The following is a 21,773-nucleotide window of genomic DNA, read 5'->3' on the forward strand; positions in this document are numbered from 1 at the left end:
AAAAACAAAATAGGTTATTTTAGTCACAAAAAACAAAATATCAAATCCAACGCATAATCATTACAATCCTCTCTTACAAAAAAAACTAAAAAGTGAAAAAATCCTTCCCAAACTAAGCTAAAATAACCCAAACTAAAATAACTAAAAAATCAAAAAATCAAAAAACCAACCCACCTCCCAGAGGCTGCGTATGGACAAATGGAGAGAAGTTGCTGTAAAAAATTTACATACATATATATACATATATATTCTCTCTCTATATAGGCACTTTCCCGCCGCCCACACTGTCTGTCCACTCGTCCACACCACGCTACATCTCTCTCTCCGTAGAAAGACACGACTCTTGTTGAGCATTGCAAAACCCTAGTCTTGGAGTGTGTTCGTCTTCGATTCACAAATATGAAGCGTCGGTCTCGTCGCTCTGGGCCATCGATGAAAGGTACGTTTCGAATCCCCTTGTTTGTTTCGTGTTCTCACCAATTTTTCTGATATTGTTGTTGTTGTTGTTGTTGTTTTTTTTTTTTTTTGTGTATGTATTATCTGAGGAATTCGGTTTGTCATACGATCGGTGTCTGTTTGGTTCTCGGAATAATGCTTGAAAATAATAGTAAGGAAAGAAGTGACTAGGTTTTTGGGTGATTTGGACTCGAGAAAACTTAAATTTCCACTAAACTAAATTTTATTTATTTATTTTTATCTTTTTTGATTTTTATATTGAACTGTGATGCACGGTTGTGAACTCAGGAAAAAACCAATGTTATAAAGAGAGCACTGATGAAGATGATGATAATGTGACAAATTTGGATTCTGATTACAGCGCTATGAGTGATGAAGGTATTTCTATATATGTATGTTGGTTTGGTATTGGATTCAGTTTTTTTTTTTTGAACTTGAAATTTTGTGAATTAGGATGCATATTTTGAGTTATTTGAATGTTGAGGGGTTGTGTGAGTGTAATTGATTGAATTGCAGATTTTACTCCTCGTGACATAAATTGTAGTACTATGTGTAAATGTAGGTCAACATAGAGATGTTTGGGACTTGAGTTCTGTACCAAAGGATTTGGCTGGAACTAGTGATTTAGAATTTACTGCAAGTGATTCTGAAATTGTGTATAAGGTGCCAAAAAGGCGGAAAGTGGGGCGCAAAAAGAAAAGAGGACATCCAAGTCGCAAGAGAGTGGAATTGGGAGTGGAAGAGGAAGAGGGGGTGGATGGAAGCAGTGGTGAAGAACACGAAGGTCATGATCTGGAGATTGATTTTCTTGAATTGGAAAATGAGGTAAATGGGAAGAGAAGGAAAAGGAATAGGGAGGCAAGGCCAACCTTGATGTGGGAAGTTTGGGAAGAAGAGCAAGAGAGATGGGTTGAAGAAAATATGATGAATAATGTTGATTTAGATAACCAGAATGAATTGGCTGTTGAAACTGCCGATGCTCCTTCAGATTTGATTATGCCTCTGCTGAGGTATCAAAACGAATGGTTGGCTTGGGCTTTGAAACAAGAAGAGTCTGCCACAAGAGGAGGGATACTTGCTGATGAGATGGGTATGGGGAAGACTATTCAAGCAATTGCCCTTGTCCTTGCTAAACGAGAATTCAGACGAGCAGTTTGTGAACCCAATGGACTTTCACCTTCACCCTGTTCATCCACAGGATTGCCTGAAATTAAAGGTACCCTCGTTGTTTGTCCCTTGGTTGCTGTAATTCAGTGGGTAAGTGAGATTGAGAAGTTCACCTCAAAAGGAAGCAACAAAGTACTGATTTATCATGGGGCTAAAAGGGGAAAGAGTCTGCAGCAGTTCACTGAATATGATTTTGTCATAACTACATACTCCATTGTTGAGTCAGAATACAGAAAAAATGTGATGCCTCCCAAAGAGAAGTGCCAGTGGTGTGGGAAGTTATTTTATGATCGTAGGATGTCTATTCACTTGAAATATTTTTGTGGGCCTGATGCTGTTAAAACTGCTAAGCAGTCAAAACAAAAGAGGAAGGTTGTGAAACTTTCACTGAAATCGTCAAAGCACAAATCAGCATCTGCTGAAGGCGAGGCTAGTGGATCTAAGAGTGACAAAAAAAAGGGTGCCTGCAAGAAGACTTTGAAGCGGGACAACAAAGAAAAAGAATTGGGAATTGGTTCTTCCAAGGACGATGCAGCAGGTGTTGAGGAAAGTTTGCTCAGAAAGAATTCTATCTTGCACTCTCTGAAATGGGACCGCATTATTTTGGATGAGGTAACTTCAATTTACTCTGTTAGGAAACCTTTCATACTTTCTTGCTTTTCTTTGGGTAGGCTCCAGGTTGAGTTATATGTGAGTTTGTAGAAAATAGGTAGGATCTATGAAGTTTTATAGTTTATATACACAGACAACCTTTCTTGTGGTGAGACACACTGAGGCAATGTTGTGAAATGTTAAAGGATCACTGTCTCTATCCTAAGATAAACTTTTTACTTTTAATATTTGAGGAATGGAATATAGAGCAATTGTTTATAATTTTCATCATCTTGATGAATCCGTTAGTACAACATTCATATTATTTTGTATGGCAATATAACTATCAAAGATAAGGAGTGCACTTAGATTCTTTACAGAGTTATTGTTGAGAGGTTGGGAAGAAACATCATGGGTACATGATATATCAGGGTTTCTGTAATTTGCAAATTAATACATGCAGTGCTATTATGCATGTATATCACATATATAGATATTTATGCACAAAGCCCTAACATCCTTGGGACTGGATGTTTCAGACTGCCTTGTAGATAGTATGGCTGTTAAATTCTATATGGGAGGAGTCGTCTTATGACCAAGTGTTTTGGTTCGTTGATTCATCTTGTTGAGAAGTATTGAGATTTAATATCTAATGAAACAACCTTGAAGGTTCTAACTTGGCTTTACTACTGCTTATTACACTTTATAAGGTCAAGTGAATTATATATGGCCAACATACAGATAGTCTATGCACAAGATTTGTATGAACCAGCCCAAGACCATTCACAATCTAAAACTTTAACAATCTGTAAAACGGTATATTGAGTTTTATGAGAATTTAGTTTCATCTGAAGAGATCACTGCAACTAGATTTGCTGGGGAAGCAAGATGGATTTTATTATCATTGTTATAGTTTCAGTGATATTTATATTTTATATTTTATTTTTGTCTAACTACATTTTGGTAGGAATAAATTTTCTATTGCTAATTGTGAAAAAACAGTTCTGTTCCTCCCCTTTAGTTTTTTTCTTTGTCTTCTGTTTTCTTTTCCCTCTGGGTGGCATTAATGGAAATTACACATGTTCATCTCGAAATGTCTAATGGCACTCATTAATATAGTTTTTTTTGTTTTTTTGTTTTTTCATTTTTGTTCCACTTTGTCTATGATTTCATTTCTGCCCATAAATATTTTGCATTCACAGTTTCAAACAATGATTATACTATCGACTTCCTACTACAAATTTTATGCTTTCGGAACGTCTTGAATTCTTCACTCCATAACAAATTTTTCTCCCAAATATAGGCTCATTATATAAAAGATAGACGCTGTAATACTACAAGAGCTGTCCTTGCTTTAGAATCTTCATACAAATGGGCTTTAAGTGGCACTCCTCTTCAGAACCGTGTTGGAGAGCTTTATTCACTGGTGAGTATATAGCCTTTATGTGGGTTAACATTTTCTATTCAACTTTTACATCTAAATTATTTTATAATTTTTGTTTTACTTATGCAGGTCCGCTTCCTACAGATAAATCCTTACTCTCATTACTTCTGTAAGGATTGTGATTGCAGGACACTTGATTACAGGTATGGCTCTAGGTTGTTCATGCTTTATGCACCTATCTGAAGTTGCATGAGTAAAGGAACTTGGAACCTTCCATAGCAACCCAAACTTTGATACCATTGCCCAATAGGGCCAATGTTGATATAGTTGTAACTTGGAACGTTGTATAGTTCGTTGTTGATGTCTTTGCTTCTTGTTAGATTCATGAGTCATTTGTATCCAGACTATCATTTGTATACAGACATTTTACATTTTGGTAGGAAGATAATTTTTTAGGACAATTCTATAGTATGCAATTTTGAAATCCCTATTTATTTTGTTGTTGTGCCAAATGCAGCCTTTGATCTAGAGGTTCAAGTTGTCATGAAAAATACATCCTCTTGATTATTGTTAATTGAGATAACATTAGGTGTACCATGTCAGCTTGTAGAGAACTGTGCACAGAGGGCCATTTTCTGCTTTACTGCATTATGCCTTTTTTTTCAAATTTCCTTCTAATTGTCTTTGGATTTCTACTTTCTTGCATTTATCTTGTGTAAATCTGCAGCTGTGGAGCTGGCTGTTATGCCAAATTATTCTATCTCAGCTTTAGTTGGATCTTTTCTTTTTCCCTATTCTCTGTAATTTTGGAATTTTTGTTTGTGGTTGGAATGCCTAATCAACTTTTAACAGTTTTCTCTTCTGTAACTTTGTTGTCCCGTAACAGTTCTTCAACTCAGTGTCCAAACTGCCCTCATAAATCTGTGAGGCACTTTTGCTGGTGGAACAAGGTGAGTTATGCATTCGGTACTGGTGTAATTGTTGTTGTTGTTCTTAGGTATATATATATGTCGTATTGAAATATTTGTGATGCTGTAATGTATTCCAATCTGCAATTCATAAAAGTATATTGCTACACCAATACAACTTCACGGGAATATTGGCAATGGTAGAAAAGCTATGGTATTGCTAAAGCACAAAATTTTGAGGAGCATATTGCTAAGACGCACTAAAAAGGGCAGGGCAGCAGATCTTGCACTTCCTCCAAGAATTGTAAGTAATTTCACTTTGCCACCGACATTCATCTGCATCAGCTATTTTCAAAATTTTCTGATATCAAGTTCTCTTTTTTATTTTTTTCCCTCTACAGGTGACATTGAGACGGGACACTCTGGATATCAGAGAAGAAGACTATTACACATCATTATATAATGACAGTCAATCACAATTTAATACGTATGTCACTCTCTATATCCACAATGTTTGCTCCTTCCCTTCTACAAACCATCTTTTACAAGTCCGTGACTCCAGTTTGTGGCATCATTTAATGCTTGGGACTCTTTTGGATGCGCACACTCTATTTAAAAAACAGAAGAAGAAAAAGATGTGTAGTTTTCTTTATAATTGTCACATGAAAGGAGGCATGTCTTTATCCCACAAAGGGGTCTCCCGTATTACATTAATTGAGGAAAACAATGAACCTATATAATACTATAGACCCATTCCTTCAATTCTTGTTGGAGGATATAAACTTTATTTGCATTAACAATTTATTTCTTTCATGTAAGAAACCACTCTCAATGGGGTGTCATTTTTTTAATGGACAATACACTTATCTGATTACCTCCATCTTTTGTGTTTTATCCACTATGTTAGGACTGCCTCTTTACTTTTTAAGAACCTCTGCTCATTTTCATCATCCCAGTGCTCTTTCTTTCAATAAAGTTCTTCTTTGCTATTAATGAATACTTGTCCTTTGACACATGTGAAGTGTTTTTTATTTATTTTTTGTGCATCTGTTTGTGCCTGCTTGTGTGTTGGAAAACACCTTACAAGGCTGAGCTCTTGAGCAGTGAGCAGTTCTGGTTGATGAGTTTGGATTGGACTGAATCCATTATTTGGTGGACTTTCTGAATATTGCTTTGACTCATCATAGGTGCAAGGGACCATGGGTGTCATATGCTGTTTGTTGACAGACATTTTTTGTTTGGATTTCACTTGAGCCTTGATATGGGCATAAATATTTAGGGTTTCTTGTTTTCTTATTGATTGGAATTACTCTACATGGTCTCTTCTCAGGCTATTGCTTTTTTGGATTTTGGATTGGCCTATCAGTCATCGTTTGGCTGTCAAAATGGGTCTATAAATGACTTTTCCATCTTTTTAGCATTTCAGTTGTTGAAAATTTGATGTCAATATATATCATGTATTTTCTTTTAAGTCTTCCAGTAGTAAGATGGGATGAATACCGTTCATCCAGTTAATTTGGATCACCTCTGGTGTTCCTTTGCTTAGGAATTTGCTGAGCAAATTTTGTTTTTATGCTTCACATTAAAATTCAATGCCTCACTCTCTCTGGTTTCAAAATTTCATTTAGTTGGGAACTAAGTTATTTTTTTTTTTGGCCTGTTTATGTGATGTCCTTTCTAATGTGCAGATATGTTGAGGCGGGAACTGTGCTGAACAACTATGCTCACATATTTGACCTCCTCACACGATTGCGGCAGGTTAAGTACTATTCTTATTATAATTCTCGTAGATGGCTTGTGGTACACCGTAATAGAGGGCAATGGGGCTGGTTGGAGAGGGTGTGCCCGCAGTTCCCATCCCTGCTTTAATAAGGGAAAAGTGGAGAACACAATTCCAAATCAGTGATGGGGCTGTGCTCGGCAAGAAAAAAATTCTGACAGGCGGGATGGTTACGCTGTTGTCTTTGCTTAGAAATAATGACTTGCCACCTCCCAAACCTTCCATTTATATTTGCATTTATATTTGCAACACTCGCATACACATGGCATCCTGTGCCGCTGGACATAATTTGGTGCACCTATTTTGTCGTCTATTAATAATTTGTGAAATTGAGGGGAGCCCACTTGCTCTTTACATAATGTTCTGACGAGAGGATAAATTTATTTCTCGAAATTATCTGTATAAAACTGCATCCTTGTTTAGCGCAGAGTGCATTGGCTAAGGCAATTGCATAAGTAGATCTAAACTTTCAATGCCAGTACTCCTTTTATCCATCTCTCAACGAAACACGAATCAAAGTTAAAAAGCTTAATAAATCTTTACTCAAACGTGCTGTAAGCCTCATTTAAGGGGTTCAGTCTCTTTCTGGTGTTTATAGAGCCAAATTTATGCTAGAAATGAGACTTTCTTTGAATCTCCATCCCTCTATATGTATGAACACACCAGGATGCACCAGGTTATTTAGAAACTATGGAGGCTAGTGCTGTAAATTGCATCAAGGTTGTCAAAATGTATGTATTATTGATTGATGTATTACAAGATTGATTCATTACAATTCCTATACAATCTATATATAGAAGAAAATGTGGTAGTAGGTGTAGTGGAGGTGATAGTGGGTTAGGTGAAGTGGAGTGTGTGGTGAAGTGGAGGTAGGTGAAGTGGAGTGTGTAGTGGAGTAGGTGAAGGTAAAGATGGGAAATTCTAACAGCCCCCCGCAAACTCAAGGAGGAGAGAAACTAACCAACTTGAGTTTGGAGAGAGTAACAAAACAAGAAAATACATAAAAATAAAAAAGGATAGGAGACACTGTATGGTCGTGTCAGACCGTTGGTGAAGACACTGTATGGGGTGTCATAACGTTGTAGAGGACACTGTATGGTGGTGTCAGACCGATGTAGAAGACAGTTTATGGGGTCATGGCGGACCGATGTAGAAGACAGTTTATGGGGTCATGTTGGACCGTTGTAGAAGACAGTTTATGGGGTCATGTCGGACCGTTTGTAGAAGACAGTTTATGGGGTCATGTCGGACCGTTGTAGAAGACAATGTTGTGACAGTTTACGGAGTCTTGCTGGACCCTTGTAGAAACTAACCGGAATCAATGTCGGGACAGTGTACAGAGTCTAGTCGGACCCATGTAGAAACTAACCGGAATCTATGTCGGGACAGTTTACAGAGTCTTGTCGGACCCATAAAGGAGCTAACCGGAATCAATGTCGGGACAGTTTACAGAGTCTTGTCGGACCCTTGAAGGAGCTAACCGGAATCAATGTCGGGACAGTTTACAGAGTCTTGTCGGACCCTTGAAGGAGCTAACCGGAATCAATGTCGGGACAGTTTACAGAGTCTTGTCGAACCCTTGGAAAAGTGGCATCCTCAAAAGGTGTGCCCAATTTTGTCAAAAGGCGTGCCATCAAAAGGCGTGCCCAATTCATCAAAAGGTGTGCCGGACATGATGGCGAGGCACGTGGGCGCCTTGGCTTGCGTGCCCGTTTGTCGGCTGGTGATAAGAGGCGCGCGATGCGCGTGGCTGCCTCGGCTATAAGACAGAGGCTGAGGCTGAGGCAGAGAAAAGCTGCGAAAAACCTCTGAAAAAACAAAAAACTCTTCTTCGTTTTGCTGAGAGAGATAGTCCGTAACACTCTGTTGTCTGAGAGAGATTTCTGAGAGAGATACTCTGTAATACTCTGTGGCCCAGAAAATGGCTTCATCTTCCCGGAGTCTGCTCACTCTCTTTCCCGACCTCAATGAGTCAACAAGAGAGACAACTGGTGCGGTGGCACTGGAACCTCAACCAAGCGCCACGGAGTTTACTCCGTTGAACTTTCCGATGCGGTCTGTGGAGCAAAGAATGGCAGTGATGTCGGATGTGGAGGCCAATCAGTATACGTTGAAGGCATGTGTGGAAAGCATGACGGCGGTCACAAACTTGTCGAACCGGCTGCAGAGTAGGGCAAATGAGGTGCAGCAGTTAAACTCCCAGCTGGCTCTGCTCCAACGCATGTATAAGGATGCGCGAGCAGAGATAAGCGTGCTAAGGGCAGAAAACAAGGAGCTGAAGCGGAAGGCCACCGTGATGTTCCGATTTGGAGGTCCTCCATATGCTGCAGTGGAGGAGTATGGGGGCATGAACGTGCTCGGTGGACAAGGAAACACGGAGACCGGACTGGCACGGGACGCCCAAGATAAAAGTAAGAAGAAGAGACCTGCAGTAGAATAGAGAAGGAAAAGAAAAATCCCACTGTGGGTGTGGTTGTTTTGTTTGTATTTTTTTTTTTTTTTTTTTGTGTGTAAAATGGTGATCGGGGTGAGGCCCGATATGAATAAAATGAGTTTGCAGTTCGTCTTCTTCCTCCGTGTTTGTTTTTTTTTAATAATAAAATAAATAAATAAATAAAGAAAATAAAAGAAAAGAAAGAAAGTGGAGCAACGGGTGAGGTGCAAAAGGTGATGATAATGTTTTGTGAGTGGAGAATAAAGAAAAGAAAAGAAAGGGATGGTGTGGTGTGGGTGGTGGAAAAAGAAAAGTGGGAGAGAGAAAAAAGCATGTTCTTGTGAAAGCCCACCACTCGTGAAGATTCACATCAGGAATTTCAGCTTTAGGCCTTCTTGCAAATTCTTTCTGAATTTGAATAAGCTTGATCTCAGCAGAAACAAGAAGCCCCAGTGTTCCCTGAGACCACGGGATAGCATAGAAAAGATCACAATATTCATTGTCCTTTGTAGCTCTAACAACCTGCCCATCAGCTAAAACAATCTCATAGGCCACAACCGTATCAGCAAACAGGCCATAGATATGGGAACTTCCTTCAATACCGTAGCCATTGATGAGGCCACCAACAGTCAGATCATCAAGTTCAGCAACAACTGCAAGGGCAAGATTCATCGGGACAGTAACCCTGGTTATCTGCCCCATGTTGACCAGAGGCTCAACTCGGGCAATCATTCTCTCTCTATCGATTTCGAGGATATTTCGGAATGCAGAGAGATCAACCTCAAAATGCCGAGCGCGCTTGTAGTCCACATTGCGCATTCCAACAGCAATCCAGGGTTTCCGAGCTGTGCAGACAAGGCCGTCCTTGGATGGATTCCTCTGTTTGAGGCGTTTCACTACTTTCTTGACATTTTCATCGTGTTCCTTCTGACGCTGCTTGAAGGACTTGCACTCAGATCTGGCGTCCCCAAGATATGTCATGAAGTACAATGTGAAGGAGATAGGGCTCACTATATATATCCATATATATCTATATTTGGGCAACAAAGATAACCAAAATCCATCGGAACTGGACAAAATAGTCCACCCAAATCTTCTTCCTCTTGGGGCGTAGTGGGGCCTCAAGATCTGACATTGTATTGAAAGAAGTGACTGAGAGAGCAAATGCAAATGCTATAGTATAGTGCAGACGCAGAGGCTTTCAGATGAGGCTTGAAACGTAGACTGAGATGGGTTTTGGATGAATCTGGACTGTTGCTTCACGGGTTGGGTGACGAATCAATTTGTTGAGGAAGGAGAGAGAGAATTAGAAATTGTGGGTTTGTCCGGCGGACGGCCAAGGCGAGGCTGCCGTCCGCCGGTGAAGCGGAATCACTAAATTCTCAACCTTGCTCTGATACCATGTCAAAATGTATGTATTATTGATTGATGTATTACAAGATTGATTCATTACAATTCCTATACAATCTATATATAGAAGAAAATGTGGTAGTAGGTGTAGTGGAGGTGATAGTGGGTTAGGTGAAGTGGAGTGTGTGGTGAAGTGGAGGTAGGTGAAGTGGAGTGTGTAGTGGAGTAGGTGAAGGTAAAGATGGGAAATTCTAACAAAGGTCCTAATCCGTACCTTGCTTTGAGCCTATGAAGCATGACACGGCAAAATCAGCGCCGTGGCGGTGTCGGACACGGGGACACGTACTGGACACGCCATCTGTCGTGTCCCTTTAATTTAATTGTTTTTCTTGTAGGGGACACGCATGTCCAGATCTGGACATGGCATGAGACACGGCAAGGAGGGAGAGACAAAGGAGAGAGTGTGAAGGAAGAGAGTGAAGAGAGACAAACCTGTCGAAGATCGAAGCTCCATCAGTCGAAGATCGAAGCTCCAAGCTCCATTAGTCGATCGAACAACCGAACACCCCAGACGATCGGGATCTATCTCTCTCTCGCCTTCTCAATCTGTCTCTCTCTCCCTCGCGATTGCGACCTCGACCTGTCTCCCTCTTGCTCTCTCTCCCTTGCTTCTGTCGTTTTATCTAAGGGTTTAGTTATTATATAATAACTATTATTATTATATATTATATAATAGTTATTATTATCATTGTATATTATATACTAGTTATTATATAACATATAATATATTTATTAGATAATATATAATAGATATTATAAGATAATATATACTCATACATATTAATAAAAAAAAAATAAACAGATGTATGTAAAATAAAATAAAAAAATTAATTGAAACACATTATTTAAAAAATATAATAAATAAATAAAATAATTAATGTGTATTAAAATAAAAATATTTATAAAAAAATTAAAAAATTTGCCGTGTCCCTTACCGTGTCCGTGTCCCTATTTTTTAGAAATTGCCGTGTCTCGTGTCCGTGTCCATGTCCGTATGCGTGTCCGTGTCCGTGTCCGTGTCCGTGCTTCATAGCTTTGAGCATGGGTTGGTTGGGTTTGCATACCTGGTTCTGAACTTAATCCCTTACCGATTTGATTGCTCCGCAACCTGTCCCAATAGGGCTATGGTGCTATGTGGTGGGGCTTGTTACACTGTAGATCAGGCTTGCTGTCATCTTTAACCCTGACATATCATGGGAATTCGGTTTTGTTGTTTTATTTTGGTGGGAGAATAAAACTGCAATAAAAAGGTTTTATTTAATTGGCATGTGGTAGATGGTGATTTATCATTTTAGAACAAAGTTACAGTATTTTGACATTTGTGTGAATATTGCATTTGCTTATTAATCATTTTCGTTTTGCTTAGGGTGCATGGAATTTTTTCTTAGGCCTGGTTTGGGTACTCAAAAAGAAGTTAAAAAGTCAAAAAGTTACTAAAAAAGTTAAAAAATTATCACTATTCACCCAAAAAAAGTATTAAAAAAATAATTTTATACAATCTTCCTTTTCAAACAACTTTGACGGCAGAGCAGAGGAGTTGACTTGTGGGAAAAATTGCACTTATTTAGATATACAAATAACACGGTGTTGTTCGGCTCGTGGGGGCCCATCACGGGTTCCTTTCTAATAATTTGAACCATTCAATGTGTAGAACTCGTCGAGTACTATATGACTGTAAAAAATTACATTGATCAGATATCGGTAACTATATGATAAAATCAGTTAAAATTTATAAAATGGATGGTATTATAGTTAATTGTTGAAAACAAACAAATCGATCAGATAGCTATCGATATCCGATCAATGTAATTTTTTACAAGAATATAGTACTCGACGAGTTTTACATATTGGCGGTTTTGATTAGCAAAATGGGACCCGTGGTGGGCCCCCACGGGCCGAACAACACCTCTAATTCAATGCCCAAAAAGCAAGGAATCATTTCTCAGCCCCTACTCTGTCGACGCTGTCCCTCAATTTGTCCTATTGTACAGCCTATGTCATATAATTTTTTAATACATATTTTTTCGTAAAAAGTCAAAAAGTTATCCCGAACAACTATCTTTTTTCCTTCAACCTTTTAGTCTAAAAAGACAAAAAGTGCACTTATTTAAAACACCCCAAACAACTCCTTAGTTGCACGAAGCAGGAGCGAGAGTGGGGGAACGGGGCCACTTAGAGGAATCGTAAATTAGGAGCGCTTATGTATTATTTTTATTAATTATATTTTATTTATTATAATAAATAATGAATAATAAATTATGTTAAAATAAATAAAAAATAAAAATTAGATCTTTTATTTTATAGATTTTTTAAGGCCTCGTTTGGGATGCTACCTTTTTAGTCAATTAGCCAAAAAGTTACTAAATTAGCCAATTAGCCAATTAGTCATACCAAAAAGTCAACAATTACGGCTTCTCTCTACTTTTTGCACAGCTTTTTGTAATTAGTCAAAAAGTCATCCCAAACATATAAGTTTTTTTTACCTACCTTTTTAGCCAATTAGCCAAAAAGTTACTAAATTAGCCTGTTCCCAAACGAGGCCTAAGTTTTTTTTTTATTATATATGATTTAAATAGATTTCTTTTAAATAATTAAATGATTTATTTTATTTATTATATGTTAAAAAGTTAAGAAATAATAAATTTTAATAAATAGTTTTTTATTTTAGACAGAAGAATTATATTGTCTATGACAAATTATATTATGTATTATAAATATTATAATTTATAAATTATATTATATATATTATATATATATATATGATAAATTATATTTATATTATATAAAACAAATATAAAAACGGAGAGGGGGAGAGAGGGAGAACAGAGATTGAGAGAGAGAGAGGGAGAACAGAGACGAGAGAGAGAGACGAAGAGAGAGACGAAGCAAACAGAGGCGAAGAGAGACGAAGAGGAGATCGAGACTGAGAGAAGAGAGAGAGACAAAGACAGTCGAGATCGACAATGAGAGAAGGTCTCAGCCCTAATCACGATTCTCTCGCATTAGAAGTGCGATTCTTATGCGATTCTTCCTTGGAAGCGCAAAATCGCACTTCTTCCTCAGAAACGTGAGTCCCTTCCACGATTCCTGCTACTAAGAATTTTTTTCCTTGCATTCTTCCTTCTTGATTGGTTACTAATTACGAATTTTAATTTGACAGTGGTCCTTTTCATGGTTTTATTTGATTCTTTTGATCACAGTATCCAATTGGGCCCAATACTACCAAAATTTGGTGATAGTTAGGCTGATCAACGTATTGTTACTCAAAAAAAGGTGCATCAGATTATCAGAAAAAGAAAAAAAGAATAATTGTAGTAATAATTTTATAAGGAACATAAATTAGAACAATGAAGTGGGTTAGATTTATTGCAATTATGATCTAATAGTTTGCTGGAAGTGCCAATAAGGTCACTAAAACTGAAAGTGACTGGTTAGTCACAAGAATTAAAGTGTGCATACTTTAGGTACGAGGTAACTAACAATTGTGAAATATTTATAATCCATAAAGTAGAAAAAGCAATTCACATGGTGCTTTAGGATGTGAGGGAGTTATGGTATACTATATTTTAATGATGTGCTTGAGCATAAGCATGCATGCTGGATCAATATACATAATGTGTCTTTTATTAATGTCTCAAGTTACCAAGGTTCTGAAAAGCGGTTGTGCTCACCGTAATGGTGGCGGTGGCGCGGTTGCGGTAACCGGAACAGTGAATTTTTTTTATTTTTCGCACAATTTGAAAAAACCTTATTGATACGCATATTTTTTTTCCATGATCATATTTATTGGGTTTAAAATAAATATTGATCAATTTTTGTAAATTTTTAAGTATGATCCAATATATTTCATATTTTTAAATCACTATAAACTGACTGAGTATTTTACATTTTATTTTAATAATTAATAACTTTATATTATACAAAAAAATCAATCATTAACTATTATATATAAGATAAACAATGACAAAAGTAAGAGAATAAATAAGAGTCTAAATATATATATATATATATATTTTAACCAAGCTAAATAGATAACGACCACACTTATTATTATTGTTATTATTGTTATTATTATTTTCAGACAATATATAGATAGACACACACAAAACAAAATGGTTGAGTGATAGCAACTAAATAGAATAGTATAGATTTTACAGTTTCAACAAATCAATGTTCTTCATCTTCCCTCTTCTCTCTCTCTATCTCTTGCTCTTCCATCTTCTCTCTTTATCTTCCCTCCTCTCTATCCCTCTTTCCCTATTTTCAGTTTTTTTTTTTGAAAGTAGTTCGGAATTGTTACGTAACGGTAGGGGTGAGCATGGTCCGGATTGGATCGGATTGGGGTAAAATCAGGACCAATTCGTTATCTACGGTTATTAAAAAATTGGAACCAATCCAATCCGTTTAAATCATGGAACCAATCCGAACCAATCCATTTAAATACGGATTGGATCGGTTTAGGACCACGGATTTACATAATTAAATAACAAATATATATATATATATATAACACTTTAATTTCATAAAAATATAAACATAGCACTATATTAGTTAGGGATGGCAATTTGAAACCGACCCGACGGGGACCCGACCCCGAATGGGACGGTTTTTTTTCCGAAAAAAACTCCCCACGGGCCGGGGATGGTATTAAAAAATAAACCCCCGATCATTTTCGGGCCGGGGACGGGGATAGATTTTCCAACCCCGGCCCCGCCCCGGCCCCGGCCCGAGTACACCCCGTATATATCCCCGAATATATATAGTATATGTGTTTAGGTTATTTCATTTCATTTCATTTCACTCCTCTCTCCCACTCACACTCTCTTCTCTAGGGGCGATGATCTCCCTCTCTCTGCTGTGAATCTGCGATGCTCTCCCTCTCTTTGCTGCGATGCTCACGGCGATGGCGCCGGCGTCGGCGTCGGCGTCGGCCGCTCCCCCTCTCTCCCTCACGGCGTCACTCCTCCCTCTCTTCCCTCGGCCTCTCTCCCTCTCTCTGCTGCGATGCTCACGGCGTCACTCCTCCCTCTTTCTTCTCTCGGCCTCTCTTCCTCTCTCTGCTGCGATGCTCACGGCGTCACTCCTCCCTCTTTCTTCTCTCGGCCTCTCTCCCTCTCTCTGAAGATCTGAAGATCTGAAAATCTGAAGAAGAAGAACAGATCTGTATATATATCTGATGAAGAACAGATCTGATTGTTGTGTATATATATATATCTATGATTAATTTTTTTTTATGATTGCTATATATATATATATATATATATGACAGATTTTTTTTTGTGAAGAAGATTTAATTTTTTTGTTAATTTTTTTGTATATTAATTTTTATGTTATATATATATATACAAATCTGAAGAAGATTTTTTTCTAATGAAGAAGAACAGATTTTTTATGATCTTCTTAATGTTGCTTTTTGAGCTCACTGAGATGTTGATGTTGTTGTTTTGGCCGGGGATTTTCGGGGTCGGGGAAACCCGATCCCCGTAGGGGGCGGGGGTGGGGGTGGGGGTGGTGGTGGGTTCCCCGTCGGGGATGGGGACGGGGACGGGGGGGAGTTCTGCCATCGGGGATCGGGGACGGGGAGGGTGATCCCTGGCCCCGCCCCGCCACGTTGCCATTCCTAATATTAGTTCCACAATAGTAATATGTTTTTCTATAATAGTGACATACTGTTCTAGAATTTAAACAACCATAAGAAAACTAGTTTCACCATAAGTATTTAAACCATTGCAAATTAAAATTAAAAATTAACAAACAAAAGTAATAAAAGAAGATATTATACGGTTTTAGGTTTGAGTTTAGATTTTATATAGAATAAGAGAAGATACTATGGGGGAGGATGTATAATAAAAATATAGACTATTTGTATACGGTCCGGACCGGTTCCAATCCGGAACTGTGGGGTTCAATCCGGAATCAATCCGTAGACTATGGATTTTTAATTCTTCAATCTGGAACCGAACTGCGGATTCAAAAAATCAATCCAAACCTATCAGATTGGACTGGACTAGATCGGATTACGGATTTCACGGATTCCTTGCTCAGCCCTACGTAACGGTACGTAATAGGCCGTTACGGCTGTTATGGCACCGTTATGACCGCTACTGCAGCAGTTACGGCCGACACACCCGTGAATCTCAATCACACTGCAAAAGCAGCCGTAACGGGTGGCGTTAACCACCACAACCGTTATGTAACGGCATTACGTAATGATTGCGGCCGTTTTTTAAAACCTTGCAAGTTACTGTGAAAGCTTGAGAAAGTTCATTTGGGCAGGAGTCACGACTTGTTATTTATTTATTTATTTATGACAATGTCTCTTGACCTTGTTGATTTTAGTTTTATTGATATTATGAAGCATTTTAAAATGTTTATCCAAGAAAACTGTTGATGTACACAATGGCACTCCTTGCGATCGCTTTAAAAACAAGCCCACAAGTGCAATGTGGAATGCCATAAAAGACATGAGTGAACCCTCTCTATCACCAAGTGGTTTTAGGAGGGATGGTGGAACTCAATCTGACAACTGGCATCAGAGCCACATTGTCATGGGTTCGAGTCATGGGAGTGTCATTGTGAGGTAGGGATTGTTAGTGTAAACAATGCTGCTCCATGCGACCACTCCAAAAAAAGTCCTGTGAGTGCAATGTTGAATGCCATAAAAGATGTAATGAACCCTCTCTAACATCCATTGGTTTTTAGGAGAAATGGTAGAACTTGGTCCGACTAATTTTCTTTTTTTATGATTTTGAAGTTGAATAATTTAAATGGCGATTGATTTGTGCTATGCACCAATTACATGTTTTTGTTGTCATCATATATTTGTCTTATAAAAATTCATATATGAAAATCTCTGATTGATCTCTCTTGTAACACCACAGGCAGTTGATCACCCTTACCTTGTGGTATATTCTAGTACTGCTGCTGCAAGAAGTGGAACTGTGGCGGATGGTGTTGGTGGTGAACAAATATGTGGCTTATGCCATGACCCAGCAGAAGATCCTGTGGTGAGTTATCATATTTCTTTTTGAACTTCCATGCTTTAGCGTGTCATTTTCCTTTGGGATTGACACTTGATCATTACTACTAACCAATTTGTAGTAGTTCTATATTATCGAGTTAGGGCTGGGTACTTTTCAAACTTCTCCTTTGAAAGAGGCCCCAATTTTGATTATACTTGATGTAGTTATCATGTTATATGTGAAAAGTGATCTATCTCCACTTTGAACTGGATGGATATATATTATGCAAAAGGTGATATATCTCTGATGGTGATCTGTTTCTTGGGAGACAAACCAAGTCATCTTTCCATTGACTTTGGATTCTTTAAAAGTTGACATTTCCATGTGTGACCTAGGTTAAATCCTCACAGCACTTAAATTTACCCATGTTATGACTTCAAAGTAATCTTACCACAAGGTTTGTGGTTGGTTTATTTTATAAGGAAGGAAAAATAATTTTAACTAAGAAAACCCTTCATTCTTGCTCCCATGTTTTGGATTTCTTATTTATTCAGGTGCATATATTACTTGTCAAAGTTCAGACGATATTAGTTTGTGAATTTCCATTGGATGTTCGTAAGTTACTAGCTGTTTTGGAACTAAAAAGCATCGTGTCTGCTGCGTTTGCAAAGCAACACCATAATTTTATAAGTAATAATGAAATAATACACATTTTGATTCTCAACTAAAGAACTAGATTTCAATTTCCATCAAAATAGTGAGGAATATGCATAGGCGTCAGTTCCCCATTTGCTACAAAATTTAAGTTTGATATATACCTAATTCTTGGTTCGTCCTCTTTTAATATGTACAGTGATGGATATTATTTAAATTGTTTCAGGTTACATCATGTGCACACATCTTCTGTAAGTCTTGTTTGATCGATTTTTCTGCTAGTATGGGACAAGTCTCGTGCCCTTCATGTTCAAAACCACTTACTGTTGACTTCAGTACAACCGTGGATAGCGGAGATTCAAATACTAAAACAACCATTAAAGGGTTTAGATCATCAAGTATTCTAAACAGGATCCGGCTTGATGAGTTCCAGACAAGTACAAAAATTGATGCTTTGGTATGTGAATTGTTTCATTCGATTTTGTTATCACAGTTGCTATAATTGTTATCTTCAGTTTTGGAGCATGAAAAGCTTAATGAAGAAACAAAAGAAGCCTAACTATTGACTAGAAGAGAATTCCATGTGTGTAAAATTTATCTTCTTTCACCATGTAGCATTAGATTTCCAGTACTTGTGATTTCTCTGTATACAGTTTGAGGCAAGCTTTTAAAGGCAATTTAGAAGTGAGGTTTGACCAGCTCATTCTTCTAAGAAATGAAACCTTCAGGAAGATTCTTAATATCCACAAGCATCTGCAAATACCATTTCCATTTTTGCACAATGCTTGCAATTCGGTTTAGGTATAGGAGAGAGAGCATGAAAGATGTACATATTCGTGGTAGAGAGGTGACATTGGTGACTGACATGCTTGCACAATGCTTGCCTGTAGATGGAGTGGAAACGAGGTGAAGGCTGTCTAATCAAATAACACAACTTTATTATCACTCAATTTAAAATGTTACATTTTGCTCAGCACTCGAGTTTTCCTGATTCTATTGTACTCGGTTTCAGATTTTCAAGGCTTTGAACTTCTAAAAACTTAAACTTGGCAGTAGAGATTCTTCATTATGGCTGTAATGTATGCAAGTAACTATCACCAGTTTAGTGGTCTGATATAAATCTAGAAATTATGATAATGTTCCATAATGAAAAAGGGGAAAAAGCATCCTAACAAGCAGCCATTCAAACATTTTATCATGCAACTAACTTGCCTCTCCTATCGATCCATCCCCTCATGTGGGCATCAAAAACCAAAGAATGAATTAGGAAAGAAAAGTGAAATAGGGACAAAGTAGAAGAGTATGAGATGACTTCTAACTGATGTGAGAGAATAAATTGGTCAATCAGATTCTTTTGATAGATTTGCACCTACTTTCCTATTGATTGTATTGTCCATTTTTTGGCTATGTCCATATTTTGTTCACCACTCTTGTTATGCTGACTGAATTGCTTGGTTCCAGAGGGAAGAAATCAGATTCATGGTTGAAAGGGATGGTTCTGCAAAAGGAATTGTTTTCAGCCAATTCACATCGTTCTTGGATCTGATACACTACTCCCTCCAAAAGGTAAAGAAAACATTTCGGTACTAGTATTCTATTTATGCATCAAAAAGTGAAACTATAGTGATGTGATCGACCTTTTGCAGTCCGGCATTACTTGTGTTCAATTAGTAGGGTCCATGTCCATGAATGCTAGGGATGCTGCAATTACAAGATTTACTAATGATCCAGATTGCAAAATCTTCCTTATGAGCTTGAAAGCCGGAGGTGTTGCTCTGAATCTTACTGTTGCTTCGCATGTAAGGAGCCTCTTTTCTTATTGTTAATAAAATTGAGCCTACTTCTAAAATCACTTCATATTGTTTTATGCAGAGGGTTTATTCAGTGGGAGGTAAACTCTAACTCCGCTTCCTGCTACAAATCTTAACTAGAATGTGGAATTCCATAAAAGCAACATTAAAAAGAAAAATAAGAGGAACTACTACTTTTAACTTTAAAAAATACTTTTTAACACACATTGAACTTGCCACTTTCGGACATGCATAAAAGAATTTTGGTAGCTTTTTGATTAAACTATTGACCATCCCCTCTCAACACCAACTCATTGTTGAAATCTCAAGCGGCAGCACATTAGACCACTTCATATTAAAAAAACAAAAACAAAAAACAAAAAAACACAATTCATTAAACTCTAAAATTCAGAGTGCATTAAACCCACCTTATTTGTGTATTGAGAGATGGAAAATCCTATAAACACTGCCTAGTTTGTTTTAAGATCATATAACTCCGTGGCAAAAGCATAGTATAAAATGCGCACACAAATGATCACTATTCAAATAGAAATTCGTGAAGTCTTAATGAACAAAATATATCAGGCAACTAGTTCAATTTTTAGTGGGGAAAAACATAATCTGGGGGTAATTGTCCCACTTGGTCTTGAATGGCTCAGCTTTTGGTTTTATGTGTCGTAATTTTTCTGGCCATGTCAAGATTATTCACTTTTGTTTTCTTCCTTTATTTAAATTAATTTAATTTAATTTAATTTTTATTTTATTTTATAAATTTCTTTAGTTGCTTTGAATGAACTGCTTCGGTTTATTTGGTTGGTTGCTGAATTGTTAGACCATGAATGTGATATTCCCCCCTTAGTAACATTTCCCAATGCCCTTTCTTCCCATGGAATGTAGAATCCCAATTCTCTCGTGCATGCAATGAATCTAGATGGAATAGACCATCTGAGCCCACTACATGAAGCACAGCGATTCATTTTACTTCTGCTCAAATTTTCTTGGGGGAATTACAGCCCAGTGGGCATTAGAAAAAATATTTACAAACATGTGGAGAAGTTTGGAATTTTAATTATTATTAATAATAATAATTAATGTTTATAGAGTTTATAACTGGTGTAATTTTTTTCAAATCAATTTTACTCTGAATTGCTATTTTCCCAATTTTCTTTTCCTGTACTGATTTCTTCCTTTTACTGTAGTTTTTAATTTAAGCCCTTGCAACTTTCCCTGATTGTGGCGTTTCACGCTTTACCTCACAGGTTTTCTTGATGGACCCCTGGTGGAATCCAGCTGTGGAACGACAAGCCCAAGACAGAATCCATCGAATAGGACAATATAAACCTATCAGGTACCCCCTCATGACCCATAGCTGTTCCTTCAGGGGAAGAGTAACTCAACCTTATTTTATTTATTTATTTGTTTATTTATTTGTGAATGTGTAGGATTGTGAGATTTGTTATTGAGAACACGATTGAGGAAAGGATTCTGAAGTTGCAGGAGAAGAAAGAACTAGTCTTTGAAGGGTTAGTTCAAGTAGTTTACATGCATTATGATGGTTGCCAAATTGTAGGACGTACACCTGTGTGAATCTAGTGAATTAACCATTTGTCATTTCCGACTTGTTTACAGGACTGTGGGTGGCTCTTCTGAGGCTCTTGGGAAATTAACAGAGGCAGACTTGAAGTTCCTCTTTGTCACCTAAACAAAAAGATTATGCTAAGTAGGAACTGATATTCTCCCTCGTAGTTGTATGTATGCCTACAAAATCAAATGCTTCCTTTATGTGGTTTATATATTAGTTTTTGTACTTTTGCTGATTCTGAATGATCCCACAAATGGGAAAGAAAATGAAAGTTGAATCTCTGCATGACCTACATCAAAATGCTCTCTCTCTCTCTCTCTCTCTCTCTCTCTCTCTCTCTCTCTCTCATAAGCGCGAGTCATCAGCTCGCATTGACTATGTCCTTCCCCTTTGTACACACTGCCCGTCGCCCTTACCAATTGAATAGTCCGGTGAAGTGTTCGGATTGCAGTGACGTGTGCAGTTTGTTGCTGACGACGTTGTGAGAAGTTCAATGAATCTTATCATTTAGAGGAAGGAGAAATCATAACAAGGTCTCTCTCTCACTCCTCTATCAGGAGGACAATGCCTATTGTGGACAATGCCTATTGTTGAGACTAACATCCAAGTGGAGACTTAACAATTTTGATTCTATTGTTGACTTTTTCCTTTCTTT

The 21,773-nt window shown here is 37.6% G+C and overlaps 1 protein-coding gene and 1 pseudogene across 8 annotated transcripts; one reads left to right on the forward strand and one right to left on the reverse strand.

The window, feature by feature from the left end:
* The first annotated feature begins 187 nt into the window (after positions 1 to 187).
* Positions 188 to 21,418, forward strand: LOC114267280 (Helicase protein with RING/U-box domain-containing protein). Of its 7 annotated transcripts, none has more exons than XR_014338559.1 (16): positions 188 to 439; positions 745 to 834; positions 1,019 to 2,235; positions 3,518 to 3,640; positions 3,728 to 3,801; positions 4,485 to 4,548; positions 4,664 to 4,810; positions 4,908 to 4,993; positions 6,195 to 6,264; positions 17,012 to 17,137; positions 17,973 to 18,203; positions 19,208 to 19,312; positions 19,393 to 19,637; positions 20,796 to 20,884; positions 20,979 to 21,059; positions 21,166 to 21,418. XR_014338559.1 is itself a non-coding variant. In XM_028208299.2 (16 exons), the coding sequence occupies exons 1-16, from the start codon at positions 400 to 402 to the stop codon at positions 21,236 to 21,238; spliced, it is 2,769 nt and encodes a 922-aa protein (XP_028064100.2). In that variant the 5' UTR covers positions 188 to 399; the 3' UTR covers positions 21,239 to 21,418. The 7 variants fall into 7 exon arrangements, 4 of the variants coding, with proteins under 4 accessions (XP_028064100.2, XP_082740049.1, XP_082740050.1 ...); XM_028208299.2 differs by having other exon boundaries at positions 19,393 to 19,545; XM_082883923.1 differs by having other exon boundaries at positions 234 to 439; positions 1,001 to 2,235; positions 19,393 to 19,545.
* LOC145797449 (delta(24)-sterol reductase pseudogene) lies at positions 8,136 to 10,428 on the reverse strand (annotated as a pseudogene). The gene is made up of 2 exons (XR_014339002.1): positions 10,417 to 10,428; positions 8,136 to 9,893 (listed from the first exon to the last, which is right to left on the reverse strand). The product of XR_014339002.1 is annotated as a delta(24)-sterol reductase pseudogene (transcript).
* Positions 21,419 to 21,773: the final 355 nt, after the last annotated feature.

This window comes from Camellia sinensis, chromosome 8 (assembly GCF_055761805.1).
Source record: "Camellia sinensis isolate YWXY chromosome 8, ASM5576180v1, whole genome shotgun sequence".
NCBI classification, from domain to species: domain Eukaryota; kingdom Viridiplantae; phylum Streptophyta; class Magnoliopsida; order Ericales; family Theaceae; genus Camellia; species Camellia sinensis.